At 45.0% G+C, this 16,383-nt stretch overlaps 1 protein-coding gene across 7 annotated transcripts in view; it reads right to left on the minus strand.

Moving 5' to 3' along the window:
- PDE8B (phosphodiesterase 8B) overlaps nt 1-16,383 on the minus strand; it is a 260,450-nt gene that overhangs the window by 91,222 nt on the left and 152,845 nt on the right. For all 7 annotated transcript variants that reach the window (XM_082724779.1, XM_082724778.1, XM_082724777.1 and 4 more), the window contains 4 exons: nt 11,634-11,722; nt 4,980-5,058; nt 1,544-1,684; nt 372-460 (listed from right to left, as the gene is read on the minus strand). In XM_082724779.1, coding sequence (XP_082580905.1) covers nt 372-460; nt 1,544-1,684; nt 4,980-5,058; nt 11,634-11,722 — 398 coding nt within the window. The remainder of the gene's footprint in view (nt 1-371; nt 461-1,543; nt 1,685-4,979; nt 5,059-11,633; nt 11,723-16,383) is intronic.

Consider the following 16,383-nt stretch of genomic DNA (forward strand, 5'->3'; position numbering starts at 1 on the left):
CTCAAGGAGAGAAGGCTGACTCTCAGGGGCAGGGCCGAGGCCAGCGAGCCCTGTTGTTTTGTTGTTGCTATGACAGGGGAAGTCTAAACACAGCTCCTTTAGAGGTTAGTGGGGATGGTGGAACCACAGATGAGCAGGTGAAGGTGGGCAGCTGGGGAGATGTCTTGTAAAGCCCATCGGCAGGAGAGATGGGGAGAGAAAGCCACGTCTGAGGGCTGTTGCCAGCCACATGGAATTGTCCACAGTATATCCTATGCACAGCCGCAATCTACCATGTTTGGGGGCCTAACGCTTATAGTGGCATTTCAATACGTAAACCCAATGCGTACATGAGCCCTTCAACTAAAAGAAATCAACAAGTTCGCTCTCACCCTCCTTGGCCAATCACTGGAGTGATCTTCACGTGCTGTTGGATGCTGTCCCCGGATTTCCGTCTTGCATAGTAAACCCCCTGCCACTCCTACATAGACAAAGATAGCTTTTAAAATCCTTCCGTCAAAGCTTATGGCTGCTTCTATAGAGGGTCTCATCAAGTTAAGCAGTACCATTCCACTAAACACTCCATCATTATACCCACTGTAATGCTTACTACCTAAGGCTCATGGTCACGATGCACAAAAACCCCAAAGACAAACGTGTCTACCTCCAGGCTGACCTTTCAGGGTCCAAGGACAGTTGAAGAGTGGGCTGAGTTGCCACTCTCTGACCTCTGGGTGTAGCAGCCCCAGGTCAAGGGGTTCTTACAGGGTCTTCCTTAAAATATTGACAGCAACCTCTGAGATTGGTATTATCAACCTTAGAGATAGGTAAGCCGAGGCTCAGAGGGTTTGACTAATTTTCCCACATTAGGAAGTGGAGAACATGGTTGTAAATTCTCGTCTCTTAATTCTCCTCGAAACCTGTCCTCTTCCTACTCTCCTACGGGGCATCCTACCCAAGACTTCTCTGCCAGTAGTCAGGCTCACTGCCCCTATGGTTAAAAAAAATCGATGTCATATAAACCCAAACTTATTTTTTTCCTAAAAAGTGGTCCCTCGTTAAACGAATACAGTGCTTATTTAACTACTTACATTGGAGGAAGCAGGATGAGAGAAATCGTATGAGCAAACATTCTGAATTCTTAAAGACAATGCCCAGGGAGCTCCGGTGGCAGGAGACACACTCCTCCTCTGGAGGGGGGAGCTTGAGGAAAGGTGCCTATGGCACTCACTGCCCCGGATACACTGACACGACAGCTGTCTGCAGGAGCCTGGCTCAGAGACAGGAATGAACCTATAGCAATGATGGGTTGGCTATCTTCACCCCAAGGATAAACTCTCCTGATGCAAACTCATCAGATTCTACAGAACCGTTAAGGACCACATTTGTTTGGGATCCAAAATTAATCCAACAATTGACTTGTTTTGCAAACATAAGACATCTTTCAGTGAATTATCATCTTAGGAGAAGAGCTCATCTTAATGACATGGCATGACATGACATAGAGCTCATTGGGGGGAAAAAAAAAGCATTGGGGAGGAGTTTGCGGATCTCTTTCACTGACCTTGCCTTTCTTGATGCACGTATTGATGGTATCGAGAAGGTCGGCCCGGTTTTTATCACTTTTGGGCAGCTCGGCGAGCTCCTTGCCCAGCAGCTCGCCTTTGTGGTAGCCCATCATTCTTTCAAAGGCTGGGTTGACGTACTGTGAACAGGAGGTGGTTAGAGGTGAGTGCGGGTACACTGCGTGCCCCCAGGAGCACTCGCCGGCACACAGAGGAACACATTGGACAATCAAATAGGAAGTTCCAGGATAAGCACTCTCTGAGGTAGGTGTCAACTGGTCCTCTTCTTGCCACTACAGTGCCCAGAGTAGCTGCCTCACTCCTGAGCGGCAATGTGCTCACTGAGCACACCGGCATCTTGGTTCCTTCTGGGACACTGGAAGACATCCCTTAGCAGACAAGAGCCAGAAGCCCTCATTGAGGACAGCAGCCTCTCGGGGGCCTTACTTGTCTTCAACTGCCCATGAAATAAAAAACAAAAACAAAAAGGATCTAGAATAAAAATTAATTAGTTCAACAGGTGGTGGGTTTATGTTAGTTAACTCTCTGGAAGGCCGAGATTTAATCTCCTGTGCCTCCTTTCTGACTGCCACTATCTACTAACTGACACAACGGCTTGGGGCCACCTTCCAGCTCTTGTGAACAATACATGTAATTAAGTAGTTAGGGCAGAAAGCAGCCCTTTCAGCACTGGGCACACATGGGCATGAGAAGAGACGCCCTTAGCACATTTTGAGGCCAGCTTACTAACAGGTTTCTTTCCACAGTTCTGCCCGGGGCCCTGGAATTCAGAGCTACTTCCTTGCCTGACTCCCAGCTCAGCCTCCCATTTCTTCTGAAAGAATAATTCCTGGATGAGAAGCTGAATGAGGGGAACGAGACAAAGAACATGGGGGAAAATAGGACCATATGGCTTCTAAGTCATGGATTTCTTTGGGCAACAAGCACATCCATCTGCTGGTTCAGACACATTCTTGCAAACCATTATCAGTCACTCCTGCGCTCCATTACAAGGACTGCAGTAAGAACCCAGGTGATGTGGGGTCTCTTGGGGAGCGAGTCCCTTGAGAACAAAGCTTCTACTGACACCATGAAATCCAGAATCTGGAGGGGTTCGAGGTTGCTCTGGAGCCTTAGCAGGTGGCCTTGTAGGAGTGACAGAAGAGAAGGGGTGGTGACATTGTCTTCACTGGCTTCCCATCACCTACCTGTGGTGGGCACCACCTTTCTGGGGCTGGGCCGCATGGCCTCTCACCTCTGGGCCTCAGCCCACATGCTCTCTCTACTTACAATACCCTTGCCCACCTCCATGCCCTGCCAAGTCTGCTCTGTCCCTCCCTCCTCTAGCAAGCCATCCTTGACCCCTGCCTAGTCCGAGCTGGTACCACTACTACAGGCTCCTAGTCTCTCCTTTGTAGGCTGCCAGTGACTTCTCACGCTCAGTCCCAATTTTTGTTTATTATCTCTCTCCCCGATTAGACACAAAATTCTTCGAGGGCAAGGCTACTTTGGATTTATCCCTGGAGACTCAGGACTGTTTAGTAAATACGTGACGTAAGTACCGTTTTCCTTGTTGGCTGAATTCTCATACATTTTCCTGCGTGTTTATTCTGTCTACCTTCACTCTTAAGTTGAAGATATGGATAGAAGTCATGGCCTTTTGCTCGTACTAGGGTTACTGTAACCTTGGAACGCAGCCAGTACTCTAGGACGTGGACTCTGGAGCCAACAGGCTCAAGTTCAAATCCCAGCTCTGCCATTTACCCGCTCCATGACTGTGGGCAAGTTACTTGTCTTCTCTGGCTTTCAGTTTCCTCCTCCGTAAAATGGCTGCAACAGTAGTGCCTGGTTCATAAAATGGCTTTAAGAACTAAATAAGAATGTCTAAAGTGCTGAGTACTGTGCCTGGCCTATGGCAAGCTTCGTGTAAATGTCATGAATAGTTGAGATGAAGGGATGAGTAGGTAAATATTGTTCCTGAAGGTACTACCCCCTAGTGTCTGAAACATAGTCACACAGAGGTACACACTCTTTGGCGGCCATGCCTCAAGAAGGGCCCCGGTATGAAGCAAGAACATATGTGAGATATCCTGGCCACGAGGACTCCTCTTGAAATCCGTAACACAGCTGTCATTTCACTTCCCCCTTAAACATAACATCCTCTATTCAACTTCTTTCTCCTTGCTTTTGAGTTTTAAATGCAGATCACCAGCAGCTTTTAAAGGGGTAGTCCCTTCCTTCCTGTTCATGGCAAAGTGGGGGGAGGGGATGACGGCAGCACAGCACCACAGCATCCCCACCCCCCACCCCAGAGACCAAAGGTTCAGAACCACTTAGAATGCTCACTATAGAAGAACGGACTGGAATTGAGCATTCTGATCTGGATGTAAGCAAGGGGAATGGGAAATGTGTACTCGATCAGTAGCAAACATGTCTGGTTTCCTCTGTGGTGCAGGGTGCAGACCTGTGTGTGTGCAGGCAGGCAGTGACAGGAAGCAACACGAGGAAGCTTCTAGACTCACTTCACCAAATAGCCAGAAAACGTCTATAGACAGACCAGGAACCAGGAAGGAAGGCTCTGCAGTCAGAAAGACATGGCTACATATTTTGGTTCCAATATTTACTACTGGGGCTTTTCTTGAGTAAATTCCTTGACCTTGCTGGCCTCAGTTTCCCCATCTGTATTATGGAGCACTCTTTCACAGTCAGTGAAGGGAAAGGAGGTAATGGTATGGACCTGTTTATGAGGGGGCCTAGGCAGGGTAGCCTGCTGATGGTTGGGCCTGAGAACAGGGTTTGTCTGTGTGCAGTGGGGGCTCTGTCGTGGGGCACCGTGTCTGGTTTCTACTGATGACCCCAAGTGTACCAATCGTAAACTCAGTGCCATTGTGTGAGCCAACTGCAGGCAGGCTGGTACTACTGATGGTCAAGTCTACATTTCAGAATACTGTTGAAGTGTAAAGGTCTTACCTCCCAACAAACAGAACAAGAGGACTTTACTTCAAAAAAGCTTTGTGTACTATACACATTTCCTTCAGAAGGTAACTTGACCATACAAGATAGCTCTATAATTATGAAACCAACTGTAGGCAAATAAATGAGGACTGTTGAAATATTTCACCCCCACAGGCATTCATCATTTACTCTGTAATTCTGACTTACTTCTGTCATGTAAATGATGTCTTTACAAACGGTCAAAGAATTTCACCTGTCTTGGTCAAAGAAATCACAGGTTCTAATCTAACTCGTTGTTTATTCTCGTTGGATATCTAGTTCTGAAACTAAGCCCATCAGTTTTCTTCATATACTTTGATGTTCTTTTCTCCAAAGATAATATATAAAAATGTAAGACTTATGGCAAGGTCCCTGGAAAAAGGATGGCTCAAACTTGAGAGTTTCTGTTTTCACATCTCCAGGTAAAAAGTATCTCCATACCTGAATCACATGGTCATCACTTGTAATTTCTATGGCTTCATGACAGTGGTCTAAGGCTGTAAACACTGAATTACAGGCCCTGAAATTGCAGAAGACTGACGTTAGTGCAGCCATAAAACCATTTGCATTTATGTGTTAATTTATCAAAGTAAACAGTTGTCCACAATTCATTAAAACCATGACCTTTTGGAAGGAAAATAAATGCCCTAGCCTTTCAAACTCGACGAGTTAATTTGAATAAACAATAGTATCCATTTCTGTGACTAGGACACCAAGGACTATAATCCAGTCAACTCTTCACGGATTATGGAATGAGCTACCTATGTGCCAAATGAAACCTTAACACTGACACAAGAAAACTCAGCTGCAGGAGACCCTCTTCTAAGTCTCCTGAGTCTATGTCAGTGCTCTTCTGTGTCATTGCTAGTGTGGCCAGGGAGAAGTCAAGACTCCAGCAATGAGGAGAACTCAATTAAGCCCAAACTGAATCTCAGGTATTCTGTCTTCCCTTCTGCAACAGACTGCAGGGACATTTTTTTCCTCCTTACTTTCATCGTCTCTAATAAACAAGCCTTTATATGGTACTTTGCCTTCAGCCACAGCCCCTGGCATGATGGAAGGCAGATCTGGCAGAATTCCCCTGGCCTGGTTACTCTACTCATACAGCCTTCCAGGTAGGCACTTGCCTTGGTGACCTTTCTTGTCCAAGGAGAATATTCGAAATCATTTCAGCTTCTCAGCTTCTTGGTTAGAATTTTAAGTACCTTCTAACCTAGTGCAACTCCAAATACAGCAAGTTATTTACTACCTAACACAGAAAGTATGTAGCTAGTTACTACAGCTTTGCTATTTGTACTGGCTATTTAAAGAATCCCAGGGAGGGCTTTCTTACTCATTACAAAAAAAAAAAAAAAAAAGGCAGATTTACTTCATTGATTTTGCCCCTTATAAAACAGACTCTTAAGAGGTTAGTAATTTTTTCCACTCATAGAGGCAGCTACCTTAGCCATCGTTTTAAACTATTGACAAGGGACAGGGCAGAAAAAACAGAGTCAAGTCTGATTCTGTATTTTGCCAGTTATGGGAATTTTGTATCCTTGCTGGCCCCTAGCTTTCTCATCTATAAAATGAGAATAACACCCATTTTATAGGTTGCAGTAAAAAAATCAAAACAGTTTATGTGAGGCATTTCTCAAAGTGCTTTGAATAATGTAAGAATTCAGCAGGGGCGCCTGGGTGGCTCAGATGGTAAAGTGTCTGCCTTTGGCTCATGTTGTGGTCTCCAGGTCCCGAGACTGAGCCCCACCTCAGGCTCCCTGCTCACTGGGGAGTCTGCTTGTCCCTCTCACTCTGCCTCTCCCCATCCCTCTCTCAACTTAATAAAATAAAATCTTAAAAAAAAAAAGGATTCAGCATATAATCCTTAGTATTATTTATAAGTTCCCACGACAGTACGTCCTTAACTCTCTAACCCTTTCAAAGGCTAGTGCTGAGAAGAAAAATGAATCATAACCTATCCTCTCTCATGAGTATCCCTGAAATACCTAACTGAAAACCATATTCAATATTAGCAAGGTAATCTGGATGGTGAGTAAAAGATTTTATTCCATTGAAGAGTACGGTTCCCATGGCTGCAGAGATGAAGGGACCGGTGTGAGCCGCTAGGTAAGTAACCACGATGGGGTGAGCAGAGAAGATACGCCCAACTCCTCAGAGATTCTTGACGGATGCAGTACGTTTCTTTATTTCAATGGCACCAGTCTAATTTGGACCGTGGACTGTCTTAATGCCCTTGTTGCATTTGTAAATGAGATCATTTAAACAGAGGAAAAAAAGAATAAAAGAAGATTTTCAAATTATTACCAAAGCCCCGACTACACTTCCTTTCACGAAGAGACAAGCAAGAGCTAGTGTCATCAGTAGTATTTTCCAGGCATGTGGGTCCAGAACCCAGCCCGGCAGCACGAGAGAGGGTATCCCATCCTCCAGGAGTCCTGTGTGGAAGAGCACACCATGTGTGGACGAACCCTTCCATTTGAGAGCTGGATAACTGAGCTGTAACTTACTTTATCAAGCGACAAATTCCTCTCCTGCCCATTTTCTGAAAGTGCCTGTCCGTCTTACCTAAACCTTTAAACAGGTACCTCAGCCTGCTGCTGTTTTTAGAACTCGAGAGCTGCTTGTATGGAAGACCTCGGCTCCCACTGCCGAAATTTATCTATGAAATATTCCTTGTGTGATGATCCACAAAGCATAAAACGCTTGGTGTAACACCCAGTGGAACAAGGCAAATTCGTACCAATGGTCGAGGGAGAACGTGAGTGGAGCCAGTGGGCTGTTTTCTCCCAGGGACAGGCTGGGATGGCACTGTTCAGACCCAGGCTTTAAAACCAATTTGGTTGATGGTTCTATTTAAATAAACCTGCAGCAAAGTGAGGTAATCTATTTAAATCATATTCCTAGAGTTTGAAAATTTAATTGCTTTATTAATTATTGATAGTCTTCATGCAGAAGATCCTTAGCGGTACTCATTTTCTGTTCTCGGGAACCATGTAACTGTGCCTCAGATTGAGTTTTCTATCTTTCAGGTTAAGAAGTTGGAAAACTGGAAACAACTCAAGGGGAGGGTAAACTCGACGTGGAAACCCATGGAAGGCAGGCCATGGAGCCAGGATCCCTCACCTTCGTAAGGGCCCCTGAAGGTCCTGATGCACACAGCAAGTATCAGAGGGGTGTGACATCTACAAAGAACATCACGGTATGAGGGGGTGCGGGGGTTCTCAGACCGAATAGGAGGGTGCCTGGACCACCCCCCAGCCCCCCAACACTGCCACTGACATCCTGGGTAGCAGTGATCATGTCCAGAGTCTCCCTGGCTCTCAGTGTTTTCCCCTGTCCACTGGGGCAGGGATGGTCGGGTTGTGTTATCTCCTGTACCACCCCCATCCCCCTGCCAAGGATACTCTAGCATCTGCTCACCACACACATATACCAGCCAAGGCTGCCTGCAACAAGGTAGGCCTGCGGTGCTGGCTTCAGGGAAACTTAAACCTGAACCGCAATCCACAGGCCAGCAGGGTCCAGGAGGGGCAGGAAGAGCGAAGCAGCAATGGCCAGGGGCTCACAGACTTGTTCCTGGTCAGCAGCAACCCTGGCAGCGAAGCCACAGGGACCAGTGACTTGAAGGCTTCACAGCTGGACTCTATTCCTGGAGCAAAGGGCCGGTCACCAGGGTCTATGCCAGGATACGGCCCTCTAGAAACATCTATGGATACTGAGAAGTATAGCATTCCGTGGACTATAAAGTTCTGTCCCTCAGACACTCAGGTTCTTGCTGAAATGGAGGGCTGCTATGGTCTTAAGATCGGGAGTAAACTAAACCTGACGATTTGAGTCCAAGTCCTGGCTAACAAATATCAGACCAATAAAATAGCTCGTACCATGTCAGTATCAACCGATAAGTTTAAATTCCCGCTAAGGAGCTAAATCTTATCTGCCCTTTAGATAGCAGCTCTTTTCATCATAAAGACATAGAAACATTGACAGAAGTAAGTGGTCATCATTTACCCCATCTTTCCCCAGTCCCCATGACTTGTCCTGTTTAATACAGGAATTCCTCAAGCATGCAGACACAGGATTTATTTCTTCTCTTCAGAAGTTATTCTTTATCACAGAATTTCAAAATTAAGTATCTGTTTGATCACATGATCCTTCTTTTGTCTTGGTGAAACTTCATTACCACAAACCAAGACCCGGACAAAAGTTTCTACCTTCAACATTTGACATCTTCCGTGCAGTACAGCCTGCCCTTGCAGAATGCTAGTAATGTCACGTATTTAGCTGCAGCTGGGGGAGGAATTGCAAAGAAAACTATTATATAATTAGACTATAATTATTCTGGCATTGTGTGATAAAGAGCCCCATTTTCCCCAATGGCAGTAAGTGACAGAGCGGACTCCCTGACTCTGAGAGGCAGGTGGGTTCTTTCGAGGTCCTTGAAGGAGCTGGGGAGGTCACAGAATGGGTCATCACACCCTGACTGCAGGGCCCAGATATAGGGTATGCAGGAAAAGTGAAACAGGCACACATACCCTTCTCCAAAAGAGGGAAGGAAGTTAGAGATGCTTGAGGCAGAACCATGCGAAGCGTAAGGGAAGAAACTGACCATTTGGTCCTTCTCTGGCCTTCTGTGAAGGACTCTGGCTCTCCTTTCCCCACCACAGGGGCTGCTGTCATGCTGGTGGCTCGTGACTGGGGAGAGAGGCCCTTGACCAACCAAACTTAAGCTGCTGTGGAAAGGGATCAGCACATGGGGCAAACCCAGTCTCCTGGCACCACGGCCCACTGGGGTCAAGTCCACCAAACTTCACATTGATTTCTAGTACTAACATGAACCTTTTCGTTACGACCCCCACAACGGGGCCAACCCCTCCAGCTCCAGTCCGGGAGGCCTGAGAAGTTACAGGATCTACTTAGCACTATGTATTTAGGACCTGGCCAAGAATCTGAGGAGACCTTCCAAAGCATTCAGTGCCCTGGCTCAAAGCAAATCTCATGAGCATAGTGACATGAAGCCCTTTAACCCTTGTGCTGGCTGAGAAGGTTTGTTTCAAATTACCAGACCCTGCCTTTACCCTGCTGTGAACAAGGCACCTTCAGACTTCCTACCCAAGCCACCACATGGAATGTTGCTCAAAAGAACTCAAAACGCAGTTACTTAAAATCCAACGGGGGTGGGGGGTGCCTGGGTGGCTCAGTGGGTTAAAGCTTCTGCCTTCGGCTCAGGTCATGATCCCAGGGTCCTGGGATCAAGCCCCGCATCGGGCTCCCTGCTCGACAGGGAGCCTGCTTCCCTCCTCTCTCTGCCTGCCTCTCTGCCTACTTGTGATCTCTGTCAAATAAATAAATAAAATCTTTAAAAAAAAAATCCAATGAGGGAATTAACTACCAGAGCGGTAGGGGGACAGCTGTAGATATACACTGTTGTTGATATACACAGCTGAAGAATTAAAACAAAATGAAACCCCTCTTATTCTATCTATTTTGAAAACCTCTAAAAGCAGTCTTTCTATCCTCAGTGAAAAATAATAGACCCCCAAAGGAATAAAAACAATGTACAATAAGCATCAGAAATTGAAGAAAAGGCAATGAGTTTTCTCAATTTTATGAAGCCCCCTGAAGCTGAGAACAAGGATACAAAGAAACCAAGGGCTTTAAGCTTAACTTTTATATTTAAAAATCCTTAGCAACATTCCTCACTATAGATGGTTAAAATACCCAAATTTCCACTAGTTTGATTTTTTAACCATTTATAGTGAGGAATATTGCTAAAAAAAGTGATTGCTTATCTCCATACTGGTTTTTTGTTTTTGTTTTTTAAGATTTTATTTGAGAGAGTGAGAAAGAGAGAGCACGAGCAAGGGAGTGGGGGCAGATGGCAAAAGAGAAGCAGACTCCCCACCAAGCAGGTAGCCCAAAGCAGGGCTTGATCCCAGCACCCTGAGATCATGATCTCAGCAGAAGGCAGACACTTGACTAACTGCCTGAAAAACCCAGGCATCCCTCCCAACACTATTTCTTAAAGTTCTCTGTCCACCAAGAAGTTACTTCTCTAATCAGGGTAAAACCACAAAAAAAAAAAAACCTGCGTTTGTGGGTTTCTGTCAATCCATTTTACTTCCAAGGATATCAGAAAGAAATTAAGTTTATAAATGGTTTCGTCTTCTTTGAACGCAAATTAAGTAATCAAGGGAAGTCTCATCATTACACTGAGGTGTAATCTTATTTTTCACTGAGCCTGAAACTATCATGACCTCTGGGTTGGCCAGAGGGAGAAGCCATGCCGAGGACTTTCTGGCACCCACCAGCCTGGAGGGGCTATAGGACAGCAGAGCCCCTCACTGCCACCTTCCCCCACCCCGGGGTTACAGATTGGTAAGAGCCTTCTCTCTGCCCTTCTCTCGATTCAAGGTGGGTAGGTTGAAGAGTAGGTTGAGAATGTGGTAGAATGCGGAGCTTGTGCAAAACCAGCCATGAGCTGGGGCCCTCATATCCCAAGACGTCCCAGAAGCAGAGTATCCTACCAGCAGCTAAACGCCTACATGAGCCCATCTCAGAAGTGAGCATCATGAAAAGCCTGTTTTTAAAGCACTATATGCCTGTAAAGAGACTTAAGATTTCTTGAACATATTTCCTTGTATACTGGAGTCACAAACAGATCCCATGAAATGGCCATCGTGGTTACATAACAATTATTATGAATAGCCTAATAATTATACCCATTGGTTTGCCCCTATTCCTCACAACTCACAGAGGCATTTATAAATGTTAAAGTAGTAAATAGAAATGAATCCTCAAAGGCTACTCTTAATCCCAATATAAGTATATGAAAATTACATAGTACTTTTCCTCGAGTCTAATTTTAAAACTGTTGTAAATAGTGGAAAATATTGCCCAAACAAGAAATGCTTTCTCATTTATTTCATTTAAGCAAAGGGCTCCCCGTGTAGAATCTGCCATTTACCAGCTACCAACACCTTTTTCGCAGTTTCAAAATCCCTGGGATTTCGCCAGGAACCTGTGAACAGCAGCCTCGTGGCGAAAGCTTCCGCACACCCCTATTGCCCTCGGGTCCCTTCTTACTTTGTTACATACCGTAATTTGAACTGTGAACGAACTTCCCCGTGTTCTATTTGAATCAGTTCATTATAGCAAGCAATTATGCTGTTATTCTCCATAAATCTCTGAAAAGAAAACAAAGATAACATGTAAGACATACAATTACTTCTGAAAGAGCCAGAGGAGCTTAGTTTTCCCTACCCTAGGTAACTCTGTTACATAAGACAACTTGACAAGTTGAAATGAGTTGAGATAATTTAAAAAAAAAAAAAAAAGAATAGTCAAAATGTTTGAAATGCTTGTTTAAATGTATGAGAAACAATAGACCAGATTATACTGTATGCAAAGGTGGGGGAAAACTTCGTTATGAATATGCACAGGAAAATAAACACACATGGGCACTGACTACCTCCCCAACCTTGTGAATTACTGGAACACCTGTGCTTCAGTTGTGCTAAGAGAAGTCTCCTGAAAGCATGTTCAGTGTATGCCACAGTATGAAGAACCCTGTGCAAGGGAAGAGACCCTTCTTTGCTTACTTCCTCATCTTCTGACTGCCCAAAGCACCCTCCGTCTCTCTCTCTCACACACACACACACACTCTGCCATGCGTGGCTTCTCCCTTGGGGAATAAATACCTCCGGTCTCCCACTATTCCAGGGGGAAGTTGGTAAGCGGTATGCAAAGCGGGGAAGCCATGAACACACAGAGAAGAGAAATATTTTCTCTTTTTATTGTAGAGCAAAGCTAAACACAGTTAAGATTCAGGCTGAACTTCTGGATGGGTGAAGAGTATGTAAGAGCCTGCAGCCAAGCTCTGAGCATATCTTTAGTGGATGCTTTTTAAGTTACTAAAAAGGATCTGTGATAAAAAATAAGTTTCAAAATGTTGCAATCAACACAGTTGGGCAGATTTTTTTTAAGACACCAACTTCAGTAGTTAACTTTTGTTGTCTGTTTTTAATTACAGAAGTTAAACATGTTTATTTAAGATATAGAAATGCAGTGGGACGCCTGGGTGGCTCAGTTGGTTGGACGACTGCCTTCGGCTCAGGTCATGATCCCGGAGTCCTGAGATCGAGTCCCGCATCGGGCTCCCAGCTCCATGGGGAGTCTGCTTCTCCCTTTGATTTCTCCTCGCTCATGCTCTCTCTCACTACCTCTCTCTCAATAAATAAATAAAAATCTTAAAAAAAAAAAAAAAAAAAGAAATGCAGGGATGCCTAATGGCTCAGTCGGTTAAGTGTCTGCCCTCGGCCCACGTCAGGATCTCAAGGCCCTGAGACCAAACCCTGAGTCAGGCTCCCTGGTCAGTGGGGAGTCTGCTTTGCCCTTGCCCCTGCCACAATCATTCCCGGTCTCAAATAAATACGTGAGATCTTAAAAAAAAAAGAGAGAGAGAGAGAGAGAGATGCATCAATTCAGAAAAACCCCAAGAAAAAAGCCCCCAAGTCACCGACAAGGTCAAAAGCTAGAGCTATCATCACATTTGGTTTATTTTTCTTTTCTTAGGTTCCAAAACCTATATGTACATATATGTGTAATACATTAATTATAGGAAGTAAAATCAGTATATAAAGTCTGTATATAAAATTATACTATATTTTCACTTCCATTTTTAATTACTAACTTAGATTTTACTGAACCCCCCCCCCCAGAGTTTGGAGTTCAATAACACCCTGTACCATCTTAACTTTGTCATAATCAGGAGCTCTGGCAAGCTCGTTAGTTATTTTGAGCCTGTTTCCTCCTCTGCAAAAATGGCAAAAAATATTAAATCTCTCAAGTGTAGATGAGGATTAAGCAAATCCCCTCAAATGGAGCGTGACCAGCGATCCGTCTTAGCGCTCCACTCTGCTCCAGAGGAAGCCTCCCCAGGGAGAAGCGGTGTCCAACCTACGTAGCCTTGTTAGGCCTGGCCCACTGTTATCTCCTAGTAAGTACTCCATGAGCACCTGGTGAGGAAGTGTCATGCCCATGGAAAAAGGGGCACACCAAGGTTCACAGTGATGCCACTGCGATCACCCTTTGCTATGTAAGAAACTGGTTTGTGAAAGGCTCACGGTGGACTGAGCCCCGTGTGGTTGGCCGCTTACACACAGCTACTAAAGCTTCGAGGTGAGCTGCTGTGGAGTATCAGATGGCACAATTGGTTTCTGGATCGCCATTCAGGGACCCCCCAGGCTGACGCAGTGGCCAATCGGCTAGCAACACAGAGCTTAGATTCAGCAAATGATTTAATACAATCAAAACAAACCAGAGATGAGAAACAACCTCAAAGAAGGCAAGAATAGCGGGCATATTTGGAAGGGTGCTTGGGGGAGAAAGCTGCCAAAGACAAGATTTTACCCAAAAAAGGAGACTAGCCACTTGGAGAGCAGCTTTAGTGGATTCTGAGCCACAGTAACTCGGGAGAGGAGGGCCCAGCAGGTGCAGTGCACTTCTCACAGAAGAGCTCAAGCTCTCTGGGGGCACCCTGACCTAGCTGGCCAATGGCCTTGATCAGACCCAGTGCTAAAAATTACCGAGCAGTCCCTGACAGGTACCATTTTTCATGCTCCCACAAAGGGTGTTGCCCAACTGGCTGTCTGCAAAAAAGCAGCACCATATCCTGACAAAGGTAAATGAAACCTGCTAGAGCCGCCATTACAAGAGGTGACTGACAGGTTCCATAGAAATAAGAAGGAAACAGTGGACTTTTCCTCCTCAATTTGTTTAGTGGCATTTGTACCCAAAGAGGGCCAGGGGTCTCTCCTGGTAGTAAATGTGTCATCTCAGACCTCCAGCCAAGACACAATATCTACACCAGTCAGAGAGGTAGGATCAATGAACTAAAAGCCAAATTCCAGAAGGACAATTAACAGCACCCACATGCCTCCTTGTTGACAGAACCTAGAGGGTGTCAGGAGAATGAGGAAACCCCTGCACCCTCATACACCCAAGATTCTGCCTCACAGGTGAAGAACAATGATGGGATGGGGGTCAACATTTAACCTATAATTTAACCTAGGAAACCAGGGAATTTTACATTATTTCTCAGAAAATGAGTAAGAGAGTCAGTCTCAGCCACATAGCTTGGCAATTTTTCTTTTGCAATTCTCCATTCCAAAACTCAGAAGCACTGTCTTAGGCCTTTTCATTAAGGCACAGCACCTAGCAACAGCGTTCAGAATCAAATGCCAGCCCTTGAGATGGACAAAGGAGATGGACAAAACTATCTGGAGAGTAAGCAACTCTGCTAAGAAGAAACATTTGTTTCTCTTATGCACGTGAACCACGTGCTACCTTTAATATTTTATCTAGCACTGCTACTTCAACACTGAAGTATACCAAAGCACAAAACTACCACGTTACACAAGCGGTTCCAGCTGCTCTGTAGGCTAGGACAAGGATTTTTTTTTAAAAATCCAGGATAGCAACATAGCATTTTGTATTTGGATTCAATGTATTTGGGGGTCCTCTGGCCTCATGGATTGAGATGTCCATTTCTCTCCCCAGGTTCAGAAGTTTTCAGCCACTATTGCTTTAAATATACTTTCTTTCCTTCCTTTTCTTCTTCTGGAATACCTATAATGAGAATATTATAGGTATTTTTTTCCCATTGTGTCCCATAATCACTACAGGCTTTCTTCACTCTTCCTCATTCTTTTTGTCTTTTTATTCCTCTATAATGGGGTAATTTCCAAAGTGCTATCCTCCAGGTCATGGATTCTTTCTTCTGTGTAGTCTAGTCTACTTTTGAAACCCTCTACTGAATTCTTTTGTTCTTGTGATTTTCAATTCTAGGATTTTTTTGGTTTGGTTTTTTGTTTGTTTGTTTTTGCTGGCTGCTATTTGTCAAACTTCTCATTTTGCTCATGCAACGGTTTTCCTTTTTTTTTTTTTTTTAAGATTTTATTTATTTATTTGTAAGAGAGAGAGAGAGTGAGAGCGAGCACAGGCAGACAGAGTGGAAGGCAGAGTCAGAGGGAGAAGCAGGCTCCCTGCGGAGCAAGGAGCCTGATGTGGGACTCAATCCCAGGACGCTGGGATCATGACCTGAGCTGAAGGCAGCTGCTTAACCAACTGAGCCACCCAAGCGTCCCCATGCAACTGTTTTCCTAAGTGGTGTTTTCTTGCAGTTTTAGTCAACTTCCTTCAGAGGATTATTCTGACTTCTTTGACAATTTATAGATCTCCATTTCTTCCAAGTCAGTTATTGGAGCCTTATCAGTTTCCTACAATGTTGTCATATCGACCCGATTTTTCATGATCCTCGATTCTTCGTGTTGTTATCTGTGCATCTGAGTACCTGGCTCATCTTGTAGACTTCATAGGTTTTCTCTGGCAGACACAACACTTCATCAGTCACCTCAGTTTGGGTTTTTGAGTGAAATTTCTGCTAATGACCCTGGGTAGGTGGAACATACTATTATGGTCTCTTTCAGGACAAGGCCAGTGTTCAGACTCTCAGGAGTGGGGAGGGGTATGTGCTCCTGACTGAGAACAGCTGTAAAGGACTGCCAACTTAATTCCCCACCCAAGTGAAGCTTGGACAGGTTCTACGGTTGACTCAAGTTTCCAGTCAGACTTACTTCTGGGGACTATATTCTTTAGTGGATGATGCTAGGAATAAGCCTTCCAGCCCTAGAGGGCAACAGGATGGGAACCAAGGCCTGCATAGCTCATTTTTTAGCGACCCAAATTAGGCCAGAGTGTGCACTGTATTTCCTGGTCAGGTGGCCAGAACTGGTCACCCCAGTTATGCACTGTACTCCCTGTCCAAGCACCATGGTACGTAGAGTTG

Source organism: Mustela nivalis (assembly GCF_964662115.1).
Source record: "Mustela nivalis genome assembly, chromosome: 3".
Taxonomy (NCBI): domain Eukaryota; kingdom Metazoa; phylum Chordata; class Mammalia; order Carnivora; family Mustelidae; genus Mustela; species Mustela nivalis.